At 40.8% G+C, this 17,803-nt stretch overlaps 1 protein-coding gene across 1 annotated transcript in view; it reads left to right on the forward strand.

Annotated features, from left to right (window-relative positions):
- Nucleotides 1-17,803, forward strand: part of LOC121927064 — a 94,196-nt gene that overhangs the window by 11,559 nt on the left and 64,834 nt on the right. Inside the window, exon 2 of the mRNA XM_042460594.1 lies at nt 12,853-13,153. Within this exon, the coding sequence (XP_042316528.1) occupies nt 12,853-13,153 (301 nt within the window). The remainder of the gene's footprint in view (nt 1-12,852; nt 13,154-17,803) is intronic.

A 17,803-nucleotide genomic window follows, 5' to 3' on the forward strand; every position in this document is an offset into this window, starting at 1 on the left:
TACATTTTGTTCTATGATGAAGTTCAGACCTTATCAATATGTGTAGCATATCCTGTTTGCAAGCCTGGATAAACCCCTATCTGCCAATTGTTTCTCTTTTTTCCCGGTCCAAGGATCACTGTGGAACATCAAGCCAGAACTCCCACATGCCTTGATTCTGTTTCATGCTCTGTTCTGTGTTTCAGTTTACATTTCTGGTTGGTGCTGGAAATCTCTTTCCCCAATCCAACTGTAGGAAGGAATACAGAATTCCTACAACCCAATATCCATTTCTGTGTATCTTTGTTTAATTTCAACTAGATTAGTGGCCTCTCCTATGAGGGAAATTTAATGTTACATGGCTCAACTATGACATACAACAAAATTCAATATTTAGACTTTTTTTGTAATCCCAGTTGAATCATGGTTCATATAACTACAAATGAGCCAGCATGGACCTTAGTCTTATATATTGCCTATCCTTTGTGTGCTTTCCCTTTTGATTAAACCATAGTTTTGCATTATGTATGAACTCAGGAATCTCTGGTCTTATCCCAATTCGAATTATTTATCCAACCAGAAATATCAAATTGTAGATTTTTCCTGGCTTGTTTTCACTAACTATGGTTTGATAAACCACTGTTTCTTGTATTCATAAGTAATGTGAAACAGTGATTTAGGGTGGGTCCACACTGGCCAGAATACTCCAGGCTGCCCCCAGAGCATTCTGTCCCTGACACTGCCCTGACATCCCTCCCATTACCTGCACATTCTGTAGTGATGTCAGAGAGCTGACTACACAGTGTCATGCTTCTGGCACAAATTTCTCCCCCTGAGGCCAGAAATGAAGTGCCCAGTGTTGATTACATGTATAGACAGCCCCCTGCATTGCTCCAGAGGGTTCTGGATTTTCTGGGAAGATCCAGAGTAAAAGATGAATACAGTTCACCTTTCACGTTTGCAGTTTTGATTTTTGCAAATTCAATTATTCACACTTTTGATTACCATATATCTCTAAGTCGAGGGTAAAATTTAGGGCCACATAACAAAGGATCTAAACGATGAAGCAAAAGAAAACAGTACCAAAGAACTTAGAAAATTCCAGCAGACGTAGCTTTAGTGTTCACATTAAAGGCTGGATGGATGGAGAATAGAGGTGTGTCAGTGCTTCCAGGACAGATTATGCTCTTGCTTTGCACCAGGGGATGGTTTCTTTTTAAAAATAAGAGTGAAAGTAACTAACATTGACCTGTGGATAAGTCGACTCTGGTTTTTGGGGTCAATTTTTTTACTAAAATTTCTAGATTTATACACGAGTATATACAGTAATAGGTTCCCTCTAGGAATCGCTAGGTCCTCCAGCACAACTTTGCCAGAAGTTGACCATAGAATTGTGGTGGAGAACCTAGAGGTATCTAGAGAAAACAGTTCTCTGGGCATTTGTAGCCCCCCTAGTATGATTCTGTGATCAGCTTCCGGCAGACGTTGGCCATAAAGTTGCACTGGAGGACCTGGAGATCCCTAGAGAGTTGTTCTCTCAGGTTAAAAAAAAAGTGTTTTTTTATTTGCAGATTTCCACATTCACGAGCATCCTTCACCCCTAACTCCAACAAATCTGAAGGGACCACTGCATTTTAAATTCATGTTAAGGGAAGGATGGCCCACATTTTCTGTGGGACTGCCTTTCCCACCTGTGGACAGCCTTCAGTCCAAACTTCTGAATAGGATGACATGGGGTTGGGGGTAGAAACCACTGCAAATGGCCTATGTGGTCATGATTTTAGACAAAGCAGTAGCAGAAATTTTAATTCTCCTTCTGTCATAGAGCCTTATCACACCGAGGTTTTTGCAGCTTTTTGCAGCTCAGATCCGATGTGACTGCGGGTCCAACAATGTGAATTCATGTTATAACGTGAATGTTTTATCAGACGCGATTCCTTTCTATGGGAGCTGCTTATGTGGCACTTTCGCAGTGAAGCCAAAGTGACTCCTCCTTTTGATGAATTCGGAAAAAAAGGGAATTCACAGAATTCGCTTTCAAGCTCACTTCGATTTCACTCCAAACTGGTCTGGTGTGGAATGCAACTTTGCCTCTGCTCTGGTACACCACCACAAACCCCCCCGGGTTGCAAATTTCCTATGATGCAGCGCTGCAATTTCCCCCCATTTCCTTTCGGTGGTTCTTTCACTTTCAGGAAAACTTTCAGGGAACTCATTTTTGGGGAATATATATATGTGTGTATGTGCGTGAATGTGAATATATAGATATGTCTGTCTGTCTGTCTGTCTGTCTATCTATCTATCTATCTATCTATCTATCTATCTATCTATCTCTGTGTTGAAATTGCTGAAATGGAAGGGAAAATAAAAAAGGGAGATGAAGAAGACACAGAAATATTCACGAGGCAAATATTCATGCAATTACGCAAAACAGGGAACAAGAACCTGCGCCTCTTTTCACCCCGTAAACATACACGGTCACGATGCGTTCAGACCCCCACTGAGAATGCACAAGGGTGCCGATTCGAATAGTTGAATCCCACCGATATGGTAATATAATTTGCACTCACTCCGCTTTGCTTGAATCTGCATCACGTGACTTGCCTTGGATTCGATTACCCCTCAATTCGGAAGGGCAATGGAAGGGCAACCAGGTGTGATAAAACATTCATGTTATAACGTGAATTCGCATAGCTGAACCAAGAGTCACCCTGGATCTGATGTGCAAAAACCTCCATGTGATAAACACCATATACAAAGGGAGTAGGTGATCAGTCAGTAGTCATCACAGTTCATCACCATAATCTATGTTAGGACATTATCACACTAGCAAACTCCCATTGACAAATAGGATTTAAAGTAGATTTAAATTAAAGAAAACCTGCAAATGCGGGAAGTTTATCACACAATGTTTTGCCAGATCAGAAATAGTGCGAAAATAAAGTGAATGTAAAGGGGATAAAAATGGCAGCTTTTTACTTTTGGGAAGTTCCGAGAGTAAAAAGTTGCCATTTTTGTCCCCTTTAAGTTCACTTTATTTTCACATTGTTTCTGGTTTGGTGAAACATTGTGTAATAAACTTCCCGCATTTGCGGGTTTTTAAAAATTTAAATCTACTTTAAATCCCGTTTCTTGCTAGTGTGATAAGGTTCTTAGGGCTAGTCAATCACAGTGTTACAGATGTTTTTAGCCTGAAGGTTCCCTCACCCCTAACCAGTATAGCCCTTGGTAAGGCATTATGGGTACCGCAGCACAACCATGTGTAGAGGAATACAATTGACCACTTGTGTTCTAAATCATCTAAGTGCCCCCTGCACCTCTAGTCCAAATTTTTGGCTCTACACTAACTCAGGTAGTTTGGGATTTACCATTGGAACACAGGATGTGTCCTTAAAAACAGAGTGGGACCATCCATACATCTGGCACAGTTTGTCAACTCTGGAATGTCTAAGGATTCAGGCATGTTTCTTTCCTAGTCCTATATGGAGATACTTTGTTTAGTGACCAGCCAAGCATCAACCAAACCTGTTTAGCTGCTGAAGTCAGCCTAGAGCCAATGCTCATTAGTTCATTATCAACAGTGACTTCACCTTCTAAACTGAGATTCCTGACTCACTGATTTCTACTAGGGGGCTGGGGTTGGAAGCTGTGCTCTGGGCACTGGACCACCATGGCAGTATTTTATCTGTATAACAGAGCTCAGGCTGAGTTTCTCAGTCTGTATCATAGGAATCCCCTTCATTCAAGCAAAAACAGTCTGGACATCCCAAAGATGTGCAAGCAGTTTGCATTGTACATTGCTGTAGTGTGAGTGTGGGAGTCATGCTTGGTAGTCTCTTGTCACAGTACTAATCAAGTCTGAGTCTTAGGTCCAAAACACATGGCAAAAATAATTCAATTTGAGACAACTTTAACTGCCCTGGCTCAGTGCTAGGGAATCCTAGGAACTGTAGTTTACGGTATTATCTCTTTGACAGAGAAGGCTAAATAGCTTACAAAACTACAGTTTCCAGAATTCCCTAGCATTGAGCCAGGGCAGTTAAAGTGGTCTCAAACTGGATTATTTCTGCAGTGTGTTCTGGACTTCAATTTCCAAAATCAGAAAATATAGTAAAGCGGTTGGTATATGTGTGTGACCTGTTTCATAGGTCAGAGACAGATACTGTATTTAGATTTATTTTAATACTTGCATGTTGGCCTTTATGCATATTAAATTTACATTTTCTAGTGATGCAGGAATAGCCTAACAATGTTGACATTTGTGAGTGAGCAGTCTTCTCTCTGTTTGTCCCATTCCTCTTGATATATGTGCATATATACACACAAACACCTGCAGATTATTCATGATTGCATAGTTGTTGATTCCCGCAAAAAAAATCAAATTCTGTGGATAATATGCATATAAAAATATAAAAGGAAGAGAAGGGAAATGATTTATTTTAGCATGAGGGTTCATGGAGATACAGTGCTGTGTGTCTTGAAGTCATTTCCAACTGATAACAATCCTAATATGACCCTATCTATCATGGGGGTTTCTTGGCAGGATTTCTTGAAAGGAGGTTTGCTATTGCCTTCTACTGAGAGAGTGTGACTTGCCCAAAATCACCCAGTGGGCTACCATGGCTGAGTGGGGATTTGAACCCTTGTCCCTAGAGTCTTAGTCCAACCATACTGGTTCTCTTTATTGAAATGCACCTGGGGAATGTGGATTGCAGTCTACAAAAACATGTGCTAAAATAAATTTGTATGGAGAAAAAAAACTTTTGAAAATCTTCTGTTGAATGCTATGGCAAAGATTAGTAAGCAGGAGGATGTAGACAAAACTCTAGTCTTTCACATATTGAGCTCATGAAGTCTTTGTGAATTTTGTATTCTAGTGGCTATTTCGGCCCATGGAAATGATTGTACAATACTTGCAAAACCAGAATCCATATATTTGCATTCACTTCCATTTTTGTGCTCAAATAAATACATTGTATTACACTAGGTGAGTCCATTTTTAGTTATTATTTTCTCCTGTTGTTGTTTGGATTGGATAGGTTTAGCTTGGTTTTAAAATGTGCAGCTCCAGCCCATTGATTGGGTTCATGTTCCTTTTTGTTGCATTGCCTTAGCCAGTTGTATATGTGTGAACCCAGGGTCTCTGTGACAGGAACTGTGTTAACTGTCTCCGCTTGTACTGCTAGCACTTTCTGTGAACATTTGAAGTGCAAGTTCCTACTGGGCTTCTTTAGACCACTTTGAACTTGTCTCTGCACAGTACCTGTGAAACCATTTTTGAAGAGAACCTATGTGTTAATTGAGAACAACGTAGAGTTCTATATGGGTATTTCTCTGACTGCTTTGACAGTCTGGATGTTGAGTTAGTTGACAGTGACAAAGGCAGTTGCTCTCCTTTTGAGGACTTTTGTTTGTATCTTGAATAAGAGAATTCGACTGTCAATTATTTTAATTGCTTTATTTGCCCCTGCTCAGAATCAGTGAGTGGGGAACATGTATGTGATTTCCTAAAGAAGTTAAGAAGAGCTGGATCAAATGGAAGGCCTTTCTAGTCCAGCCTTCTGTTTACCCAGCAGCCAGCCAGATAGAGGCCTATGGAAAGCCCACAAGTAGGACATAGAATCATAGAGTTGGAAGAGACCACAAGTGCCATCCAGTCCAACCCCCTGCCATACAGGAACTCTCAGTCAAAGCATACCTGACAGATGTCCATCCAGCCTCTATTTAAAAAGTTCCAAAGAAGGAGATTCCATCACTCTCTGAGGAAGTGTGTTCCACTGTCGAACAGTTCTTACTGTCAGGATGTTCCTCTTAATGTTGAGGTGGAATCTCTTTTCTTGTAGCTTTCATCTATTGTTCCGAGTCCTATTCTCAGAAGCAACAGGAAACAAGCTTGCACAATCCTCAATCTGACACCCCTTCAAATACTTAAACAGGGCTGTCATATTATCTCTTAATCATCTCTTCTCCATGCTAAATATACCCACTCCCTAAGTCTCTCCTCATAGGGAATGGTTTGCAGACCCTTCTCCAGTTTGGTAGCCCTCCTCTGGACATACTCCAGCTTGTCAACATCCTTTTTGAACTGTGGAGCCTAGAACTGGTCACAGTATTCCAGATGAGGCCTGACCAAAGCAGAATTGAGTGACACTATTACATCCCTTGATCTAGACACTATACTCCTATTGATGCAGCCTAGAATCATGTTGGTCTTTTTAGCTGCCACATCACAGTGTTGAGTCATTTTCAACTTGTGGTCTACTAGGATGCCTAGATTCCTTTCACATGTAGTCTTGTTAAGCCAGGTTTCCCCCATCCTATCTGTGCATTTCACTTTTCTGCCATAAGTGCACTACCTTACATTTTTCTGTGTTGAAAATTTAGGCCATTTTGAATTTTCATCCTGTCCTCTGGGGTATTAGCTGTCCTCTAATTTTGTGTCATCTGCAAATTTGATAAGCATGCCCCCTATTCTTTCATCTAAGTCATTGATAAAGATATTGAATAGCACTGGGCCCAGGACAGAACCCTGAGGTACCCCGCTGGTCACTTCTCCTCAGGATGAAGAGGAGCCATTGCTGAACATCCTTTGGCTTTGGCCGGTCAACCAATTACAAATCCACCTAACAGTTGTATGGTCTAACCCACATTTTACTAGCTTGTTTGTAAGAATATCATGGGGGACTTTGTCAAAGGCCTTACTGAAATCAAGATATGCCATGTCTACTGCATTCCCTTCATCTACCAAATTGGTAATTTTATTTAAAAAAAGAGATCAGATTAATCTGGCACGACTTGTTTTTGAGTGCAATACATGAATGCAATAGTATTTCCTAGTTGTGTGCATCGGTGACTGGAATTCAGAAACATACTCAGGGGTTGTGCTAAGGGGAGAGGAATGAGGACACTGTCCCCAAATAAGAATTCTTCCCTCCAGTAAAAATTTTCCTTCAGTCCCCCACATTTCTACCTCTGGGTGCTTAAACTGGATTTCTGACTGCTCAGCTGAAGTTTAAGCCATTGCAATACTAGAAATGTGGGGACTGAAGAAAAATTTCATGGAAGAATGTCTCCATCCCACTCCCTCCCCACTATACCCCTGGGTATACTTCTTTTGAGACTGGAGATAATATATAGGCTAGTAGATCTGAAGGCACACAACAACAGCAAAGCCATTGTTGGTCTTAATGTCCATAGAAACCTTTCTTGGAACTGCTTGTGTTTTGAAACACAACCACATTGTTATATTTTTGCAGGTTTTTCTGAATGTAGGACTTAACAGTTGCATCCTCCCCATAATTAAATGTAAAGGTAGCTTGTTCTGCTTGTATTGTGGAAGGGGAAGAGGAGAAAGCAAAAAGGAAGTTGGTTTTTATATTATTATGTATTATATCTTCCAACAAGCATCTTAAAATATGCCACTAGCAAGCTCAGAAGACAGACAGAATATTGGATGAGTAAGGCATTTCTTACATTCTTATCTTGCCATAAGTGAACAGAATCACAGAATTATATGTAGAGATGGAAGGCATCTTGGAGATCATCTAATCCAGAGCGAGGCAAAAAGTAGACTGGGATCTTCTGATAGACACCTCACAATTTACAGATGATCATTGGGGACTTTGATTCTCTACTGTTTAGCAATAAAAGCAACCAAATGACTCTCACGTCCAAGATAACTAGGAGTGGATTTTTGAGTGGGAGGTCTGTGAGCCCTGTTTATTTCTGCAAATAGCTGGGTTCAGAATTTTTCAGAAGCTAATGAATGTCTTTGTATGAAGCTGTTAGAATCATAGAATCGTAGAGTTGGAAGAGACCACAAGGGCCATCCAGTCCAACCTCCTGCTGGTAGATCTTGGAGTTCAAGGCTCCCCACCTCCATAAGAGCATGAACAACATACAACACACCTTGTGAGTCTGATTGTGTGCCCAGTCCTGTTGTAATCCAGCCCTCAGTTCAATATAAGATCTGAAATGCAGAAGATGCAACTACAGCATCCCTGACAGATGGCTCTCTAGCCTCTGCTTAAATATCTCCAGAGAAGGGGAACCCACCAGCTATACAGCCACAATCTGTTCCAATGTGAAAAACAGTAACATATTTCTATGTTCAGATCCATGTATTTTAAAAATGATTACAGAGCAGGAGGAAAAATAGTCATCCTATATGAGATCTATGTGTTAGTGGTCAATGTTGTCACCATGAATACATAAGCTGGAATGACTCCCTCACTTATTTGTTGTTGTTGTCGTGTACCCTGACTCAAGTGTTTTCCGACTTATGTCAACCCTAAAGTGAACCTATCATGGGGTTTCCTTGGCAAGATTTGTTCAGAAGAGGTTTGCCATTGCCTTCCCCTGAGGCTGAGAGAGTATAACTTGCCCAAGGTCACCCAGTGGGTTTTGTGGCTGGGCTGGAAATTGAACCCTGATCTCCAGAGTCACAGTCCCAACAGTCAAACCACTGCACCACACTGACTCTCACTTATAAGAACCTGTAACACTGTCTTAACTTCTTGCCCTTTGCTTGAGTGAAGGAGCTTCCTATGACACAGAGAAATTGAGCCCAGTTAGACTTATGAAATATGGTCATGATAGACCAGTGCTCGGAGGGTTTGCAGTAGAAATCTGTCCTTCTGAATTCGCAGCTTTGGAACTCGCAGTTTTGATTATATGCGAAGTTGCCGCCTCCCCTCTCTCCCCAGTGCTCCTTTCCATCTCCTCTCAGCCCCATTGCTCTGGAGCTAGATCAGCTGAGCTGGCTCTAAGGCAATTGGGCCGAGAGGGGAAGCAATCGAGGGGACCTTCTGCTCCCTCTCTCTGCCCCATTACCTTGGAGTCAGCTCAGCTGATCCAGTTCCAGGGTGATGGGACCAAGAGGGGAAGCAAATGGGGACCAGTTGGCCATGGTGGAGGGGGAAGGGGAATTGCCATGATGGCGGGTGAGCTGGGCATGGATTACAGGCCCTGGCTGCCCCTGCACTCTGGCTCACTCTCCCGGATGGAGGGAAGGCCCTCTCAAGCCCCTGAGGCAAAGGTAGGGGGGGGGGGGGGGGAGGAGGTAAGGAGAGAGGGGAGGGAGGGACTTGAATATCCACAAAATTTCGAATTCACATGGGGTCCCAGAACGGACCTCTGGGAATTCAGAGGGATGACTGTATGGGATTCTCAGTTTAGTAAGTGAAGTAATTGTTCACAGGGACCTAATGAGAACTGGACCCAGCGAGTCTCATATGATGGTGGAAGCTAAGCAGGGTTAGGCCTAGTTAATACTTGTATGGGAGATCACTTCCCAAGGGATCTCCAGAGAAGATCAGGAAAGAATCTTGCCTGATACCCTGGAGAGCTGTTGCTGTCAACTAGAAGCTGAGAATATTTGTCCAGATGGTCTAATGTTCTGACTCAGTATGAGCCAGCTTTTTGTATACACATATTTGTACATACACATTTATTTTGTTCCTGTGGTAGATCACTGCAGTGTTGGAGAGGTAGGAGCAGTTATAGTGTTATTATTGTATGTAAGGCCAGAAACTCAAAAGGAGTTTTATCTTTTGGAGTGCAATTGCCTAGAATCCATGCTGGCGAGAGGATTCTGGAAGTTATAGTCCTGTGTTTCCAAGTTCTGTGTGAGTCATGTTCATCTTCATTTGTTCATTTGTAAGATAGAAGTGAATCAGTCTAACAAGCAAACAAAAGTTTGAAATGCACATGTGTGCACACACTCACACATGTATATACACACTTTTCAATAATTAAATTGCTAACTACTAGTCTGCAGCCCAGGCTCTGGTGGATTATTTTAAATAAGTGGATGAATTCTAGCATTAACATCTGCAGTTCCTGACCATGTTATAGCTGTACAGACCTCTCCGCCCCACCTATTCTGCCGGTTTTTCCTCCCTATTCAGATTGCTCTTTATTATTGTTTTGTTATTCTTGTAATGTGTCTTCATAGAACCATAGAATCATAGAGTTGGAAAAGACCACAAGGGCTATCCAGTCCAACATTCTGCCATGCAGGAACTAACAATCAAAGCATCCCAGACAGATGGCCATCCAGTCTCTGTTTAAAGACCTCCAAAGAAGGAGACTTCACCACTGTTTGAGGGAGTGTATTCTACTGTCAAACAGCTCTTGCTGTCAGACAGTTCTTTCTAATGTTGAGGTGGAATTTCTTTTCCTGTAGCTTGCATCCATTGTTCTGGGTTCCATTCTCTGAGGCAGCAGAAAACAAGTTTGCTCCATCCTCAATATAAAGCCGCTTCAAATATTTAAACAGGCCTATCACATCAACTCTTAACCTTCTCTTCTCCGGGCTAAACATGCCCAGCTTTCTAAATCTCTCCTCATAGGGCATGATTTCCAGACCCCTCACCATTTTAGTCTCTCTCCTTCAGACATGCTCCAGCTTGTCAACATCCCTTTTGAATTGTGGTGCCCAGAACTAGACAGGTGAGGTTTGACCAAAGCAGAATAGAATGGCACTATTACTTCCCTTGACTCAATTTGGCTCAAATTTATGGTGACCCTATTTTAGACTTTTCCTTGCAAGATGTATGGAGAGGGGTTTTGTTGTTGCATTCCTCTCAAGTGTGTACGTGATTTGCCCAAGGTCACCCAATGGATTTCCATTGCTGAGCAGGGTTTTAAACCCTCATCTCCTAGAGTTCTAGCCCCATACTGAAATCACTATGTCACACTGACTCCTTGCCTTTAACCTCCTACGATCTTAGCCTATTACCATTTCAAGACTGCCTCCTCCTCATTTCCTAGGTTCCTTCTATTCTAACTTCTTTGCCTATTTTGGGTAATAGCAGCTCAACCAATGGCAACCATAGATATCTATTGTTCGTTCAACTCTTCTGGGATATTGGAGCAGTCCAGCCCATCTCTCCTTGGAAGCTTCTGTGATTCCATCTGATCACACTGCCCTTTACAGTAATAATGCAACCTGATGGAGATAGCATAAGAATAGTAGGACTGTTTGCAGCTGCAGCAATACTAAAGTAACTAAGCTCACCATGCCCTTATTTATTTATGTATTTATTACATGAAATAGTGGGATCTCAGAGTTCTGTATGAATAAAACAATATGCCCATTTTTTATTTGAGAGACTACAGACTGGCCATGAGCTTTTGCAGACAATTGTATAGAGGCATAGTGGAATGAGACACTGATATGTATACATGCATTTGGCTTAAGGTTTGAGTCACAAAGCAGAAGAAAGAAAGACAAGAATAAAGAGAGAGGTTGTTAAAAATACTTCCCCCCTCCACGGCTTTTTTTTTTAAAATAAAAAGCATCTTGGTAACATGTACTGTATTCCCTTTCAACTAGCATTATAAATATTCTTTGAACATTTCAAAGTACTCTTTGAAAAGGTCTACAGTGTCTAACAGAGACGTCTGGTAAAGTCCACACACACCGACACAGACACATATACAGGTGTGCCTTGCTTTAAGGTGCTTCACTTTAGAGCACTTCTCTAATACAGCATTTTTCTAATATAGCACTTTTCAGTTATATTGTTGTTGTGTGACATCAGGTTTTTTCTGACTTACGATGACTGCAAGATGAATCTGTTTTATTTTTGCAAGATTTGTTCAGAGGAGGTTTGCCACTGCTTTTCCCTGAGGTTGAGAGAGTGTTGCTTACCCAAGTTAACCCAGTGGGTTTCACGATTGAACAGGAAATCAAACCCTGGTCTCCAGAGTTTGTAGTCCAACACTCAAACCATGCTGCTGACATAGTATATCACTATTTTGTTACCCACACCCAGTCTGTTTACACTTGTGGACTTTGTGTCTCAGTTTTGTATTCTAGCAATTTTTTAGGCCTAGTGCTTTTGTACACGTAATAAATAGTAGTGTAAATATATTTTTAGACTGCTATTTTCATTAGACTGCTATTTAGACTGCTATTTGCAAGTGGGGAAAAGGGTTGTGTTTCTTTTTAAGGCAATCTTGGCTTTACTTTCAAAGATATGACTGTGTTAGTCTGTAGAATTAGTATGTAGACAGATCCTGTAGCACTTTTGAGACTAATTAGTTAATCTCCAAGGTGCTACAAGATCTCTTTGCTTTACATTGGTGGTTTAGAACCTAACTCATCATATTAGCAAGGTCTGCCTGTATTTTTTTTTATCATCCTGCTTCCTGACATGTATCTGTATTAGTCATTTGTGACTTGAAAGAAAGAAAAAGAGAGTGAATAAGAGCAAGTAAGTGTGCTACTCACATTAAGGTTCCCCTATTATTTGCAGGTCTTGTTCATTAGAAGTAAGTATCTGTTGACAAGACTGTGCTGAGCACTCAGGCTTTCAGTCTTCATTTATTTTTTTGTATGGATTTGCTATTGCTATTATTCATATTCTTACTCTTTCTTCACTGACTTCACGGGGCAAATTACCCCTGTGTATCTTTAGAGCAACTCTGTAAGATTGGGAAGGCAAAGAAAGAGTGAGTGATGCAAGATTCTTTGGAGTTTTTTATGCAAAAGTTGGATGGTCATCTGTTGGGATGCTTTGATGGTGTATTCCTGCATGGCAGCATGATGGACTGGATGGCCCTTGTGATCTCTGCCAACTCATAATTCTCTGATTCTGTGATTCAATGATTGTGTAGTAAACCTCACAGCTATGTGAGGATTTGCATTCTGATTCTTTCCCATTTGTGTTTCTCTCATTAACTTTTATCACCAAACATACATCCAGCCATAAATGCGTAGAGAGAAAAGATGCCAAATTTTGTTTAAGTCTGACAGAAATATTATCAAGGAGCAGAATAATGTGTATGTGTATACAGGAGCAGCTAGGTTTTTGGGGTTTTTTGGCAAAATAAAACAGTACAAACATTTTGTCTGTCTTTATGCAGGACAAGAATCAGCTATTGTCAACAGAAATGTCCTGTCAGAATTATGGAGGAACAGAAGATTGATGGCATCAAATAATGAGTCACATGAAGAAAAGAACTGCACGGAGCCAGGTGAGAAATTGAGAGCTTTAAGGTATTCTTCATCCCCCATTTCTGCTTTGTTGTACTGCTGTAGCAAAAGCTGCAGTGATGTGTCAGACCTGGAATTGTCTGCCATGCAAGAAGAACATTTAATGAGCACAAAACTTGGTAAGAGACAAAAAGCACAGGAACTGAAGGCCTTGCCCAAGCAAGCAGAAAGGTAATTTATCAGTTACAGAAAATGTACCTGATTCTTCATGCTGGTTCTTCTGGAGATGTTTCTTGATCAAAGCTATGTGTGCCATGTTTGTGCTAGTGTATTCAGAAATGACTGGACAACAAAATGTATAGGTGTATGATTATTTGCTTCTGAGCATGTGAAACTGAGATGTGACATGTTTTGTTCATGCTTAGTGATGCATCAGTCTACAGTAAAGGCAAATGCATTTAGCCTGCTTGGTTTGATTGATGTCCTCAAAAATTGGACAGAAGAGGAGAGAAATCAAAATGTCACTGAAAAACAGCAAAATCAAGACTCAGCAAATGCAAATGAAAAAACCACCCAGGTTCACGGGTTTTCCCTGCAAACAGTGATCACTAATTAAACACACACTTTTTGCACATCCTCCCACTCTGAGGCCTTGCCATTCAACAACAGAGCAATACACAGATTAACATGGAAATCACTCCTCCCTACACAGGGTCACACAGTATATATATACATATACCCCACTCTCTTCCATGCCAGCATTCTCTGAAGATGCCAGCCAAATGCTGGCGAAACATCAGGAATAAACTCTTCTAGAACGTGGCCATGTAGCTTGAAAAAAACCACACAAAAAGCTACAAAATGGCTCAGGCAGGTTCTGGTCAGGCAGATAGTGGAGCTCAGGCATTATTTCAGTAGGCAAGCATGCAAATCAGATTGGAAGGGCAGAAAAATTGAAAATTTACAAGCAGATCGATCTGTACCAAAGCATCAAGTTACTCAGAAGGGGGAAACAGCCTGGAATTAGAAGATTTCACAGGACCAGAACTGTGTGCCATCTTAAGTTGCTACCTGCAGTATCGCCCTATGGACCTCTTCAGTCATGGCCATCCACAGTCCTCTATGGGCCAGAAGATGTCAAGGTGTCTCTCATGCTCCTAATTTAAGGGAGGTTTTCTTTTGGAACCACCTCATAGTTTCAGTTGCTACTCAATGCTGCTCCTCCCTCCACTTCCTCACATAGGAAAGAAAGAGGAAGAATAAAGTCACTCACAAAGTGCTGGTCAAGAGCTTTTAGCTTCACACACTTCTCTCTCTTCCTAACAGGAAGTAATAATGGGAATTCCTGTAGCCCCCTTGTAGTCTACAGGCTTGGTGAGTGTGACTCTGCAGGCTAGATTGGGTATACAGAAGGTAACATGCACATCATGCACTAAATGGTCCAAAGCACACTGCAGAAATAATCCAGTTTGAGACTGACTTAACTGCCCTGGCTCAGTGCTAGGGAATCCTGGGAATTGTAGTTTATTGTGGCACCAGAGCTCCCTGACATAGACGGTTAAATATCTCACACAGTTCTCAGAATTCCTTAACATTGAGCCAGGGCAGTTAAAACAATCTCAAACTGGATTATTTCTGCAGTGTGCTTTGAACTAATGTCTCCCTTCTTTGGCTAGCCATCAGCCAATGGTTAGCCAAAGTGGCAACCTTTCCCCTACCACAATACGATGCTCAGGATGCTATGTGCTTTGCAGTTACATCACCTCAATCCATTAAACTGCTTCATATTTTTTACAACGTTTTAATTATCTCACACTGCAAACTCCCCTCCTCACATTTTTAGTGCAGTAGGGACAGTGTCCCTAAGAGTGATAAATATATGCCATCATTGCTATGTTTCATTGTGACAAAAATGTACATCTTTTAAGACTGCAGCTGTGCAGAGGACTGGAAATGTATTCTCACTAAATCACTCAAATAGGAATGGGGCTATAATTTGAGTTTATGATTGCTGTTTTCCATATTATGTACTGCATGCATTAGAGTCTCACAATTTTTTTTAAAAAAAATTCATTAGAAGTAGGGAAAGATTTTCATGACTTGCAAAACAGCACTCTGAAAGTATAGCCAAGGCCAAAATAAAATATGCTGGCTATCTTTGTTTTGAAGCTCACAAAGGCCTTTTATTCCTTAATGTTCACTTTCTTCTTTGCTGGTGTGCATAGAACAGTATATTGCATTTGTAGCAAGCATGCTCTGACTTGGTCCTGAACTTACTGCAAGGAAGAGTTCTGAAACAGTATCAAGAATCCTCTCTATGCTTAAGCCAGTGGATCACTTCACCCAGGCAGATCCTGTGGCTCTCTCTGTAGTTTCCTTATTATATTGGTGAATCCACTCTTGTCACAGGAGGTGAATATTCATTTACTTCAGATAGATGTTTAACACATTTCTTCACTGGCTACCCGATTCTTTATATTCTCCCATCTTTACAGTCTTGGATAATGGAGCATAGTACTGTATGAAGATTTTCTCTATGACTACATCATGGGTTATGATCACTCACTGAGTGAGAATGAAATCCTAGAAGCTGGCAGCATCAATTCCATTAATGCTATAAAGCACAGATTACAACTTTGAGGCTTTGGCAAGTTACTATACTTAGGTGCTTCGTCAAAGGATATTCACTGTGCATTTTCTTATGTAAATTTTAAAAGGAGCCACTGGAACAGCTTGATGGACAGAAATACATTGCTGACCCTGATTTCCTAATGTTTTAGATTTTCTTTGGAGTTGTTAAATATAAAATAGAGATGGACAAGTTCGGTGAGTCTAGAGGCCAGCCATCTGTTATGGGGTCATGTGGATGCTATGTCAGCTGACACAAATGCCCAAAGTGGAGAGGAGCTGGTGGTGGAAGCTGCCAGAAGTTCAATTATGGTTTGGAAAAAAAATATTTTTTAAAAAAAAAGTTAAATGGTTCAGAGAGTCCCTGAAGGGGTCACTGAAAACCTCTAAACTATTTAAAAGGTAAATTGCTGCTCTTGGACACTTCAACCCTCTTCCACAGTTTGACCACAGCATTTGTTTGTTTGTTTGTTTATATCTTCTGCTCCCATCTGCCTACCATATCTATAGATCCCAGGGCAGGTGCAGACAAATCAATAAGATACAAGAATGGGCAGAAATCTACAACAGTTTACATCGGAGCCAAACCATTGTCACTGTCTACCAAAAGCTTGGCTCAAGGGCCAGATTTAAACTCGGCACCTAGATGAGGCCTCAGTGTTGAGCCTCAGATGCATTTGAGGAAGCAGGCTCAAGTCTATGAAAGCTTATGCTACCAACTTCTTTCTTCCAGTTAGTCTCAAAGGTACTACAGCATACTGATTTTCCAGATTGCCTTTGAATTCTGTCTCCATACAATGTACTGCTCTTATTGGTAGACACAGAGGAAAGCCTCTAATATATAGAACCACAGTATATTCATACCAAGCATGCATACCAACATGGGATGTTGAATCCACTCTCAGTTTAAGGCTGCTTTTCCCACAGCTGTTTTGGATTATTACGGGAGTAAGCCTGGGGCCAAAGAATAGGTTCCAATGGCTAGATGGCTCTCACAGGACCTGGGGCAGTTGCGATAACCATGACCCCCAAAAGATTAAAAATAGATTTGTGCCCTCCCTGAAAATGGACCCACTGCCTGCCTCGGTTTTAGTGTGTGGTTCATAATTGCTGGTGAATTTGTTTATTCCTCTGACTGTAACCACATCTTGTGGCAGTGAATTCCGCAAATAAATTATGCATTTTGCTGCCTCTGAGATGGCTCTGCCTCAGATGATGATAATCTCACATTTATTCTGTGATTTTCCAGAAATTTAGAGTCAATACTGATGGACTAACTAGTGGACTAACTAGTCCATCTAGCATTAATTGTTTCCTCAATGTGATTATCAGCATTCATTGATCTTAGTGCAGTTAGAGGACTAGGCATCTTGGTGCCCTCTGATGCTTTAGGGCAGTGGTTCCCAAACTTTTGTCCTCCAGATGTTTTGGACTTCAGCTCCCAGAATTCCTGACAGTTGGCCAAGCTGGCTGGGACTTATGAGAGCTGAAGTCCAAAACACCTGGAGGACCAAAGTTTTGGAATCACTGCTTTAGAATAAAAATCCCATAATTCATCTCCATTGGTTGGTACTGACTAAAGCTGTAATTTAAAATATCTGGAGGGCACCAGATTGCGTATCAACAGAAAGGGAATCTTGTTGATAAACAAGGAGAACAAGGAAGTACCAGTACAATTGAAAACTAGAAATATAACTTATTACTTTGTCACTGTTTATATAGCTTTCTCAGCAGGGAGCAGGTCAGCCAGCTGACTGTTATTACAACAATTCTGCAGAATATTCTCACTATTGGAACTGATTTCATATTTATGATATGATAATCTGTAAATGCTGGTAGTCACAAGCTTAGGAGAAATGACAGAACCATTTTTTTTTATTCCTCCCAGGAAGTTATTGCTAAAAATATTTACAAATACCTGGATATTACAGCAAACATTTGGTAAGGATCTAAAGGAAGGAAAAATAACAAGACTGCAAATATTAATTATCTCAAGTATTGAATGATTTCCTTGTGGGTCCCCCCCCCAGCTATGGCAGCTTAATTTAATATTTTAAAATATCTTCATCTTCCTTCTCTATATCTATACTGATGGCTTAAGAAAAAAATACATTTTCTTCCTTTTCTGATTATGCTTTGCTGCTTTACCAGGAAAGTTATTGTCAGTTTTATTGTCTTTTGGTTGGTTTTTAATTATATTTTTCTTTTCTTTTTTAAATGTGTGGGATCTTTTTATGACCAAAAGATAGCATA

This window comes from Sceloporus undulatus, chromosome 1 (assembly GCF_019175285.1).
Source record: "Sceloporus undulatus isolate JIND9_A2432 ecotype Alabama chromosome 1, SceUnd_v1.1, whole genome shotgun sequence".
NCBI classification, from domain to species: domain Eukaryota; kingdom Metazoa; phylum Chordata; class Lepidosauria; order Squamata; family Phrynosomatidae; genus Sceloporus; species Sceloporus undulatus.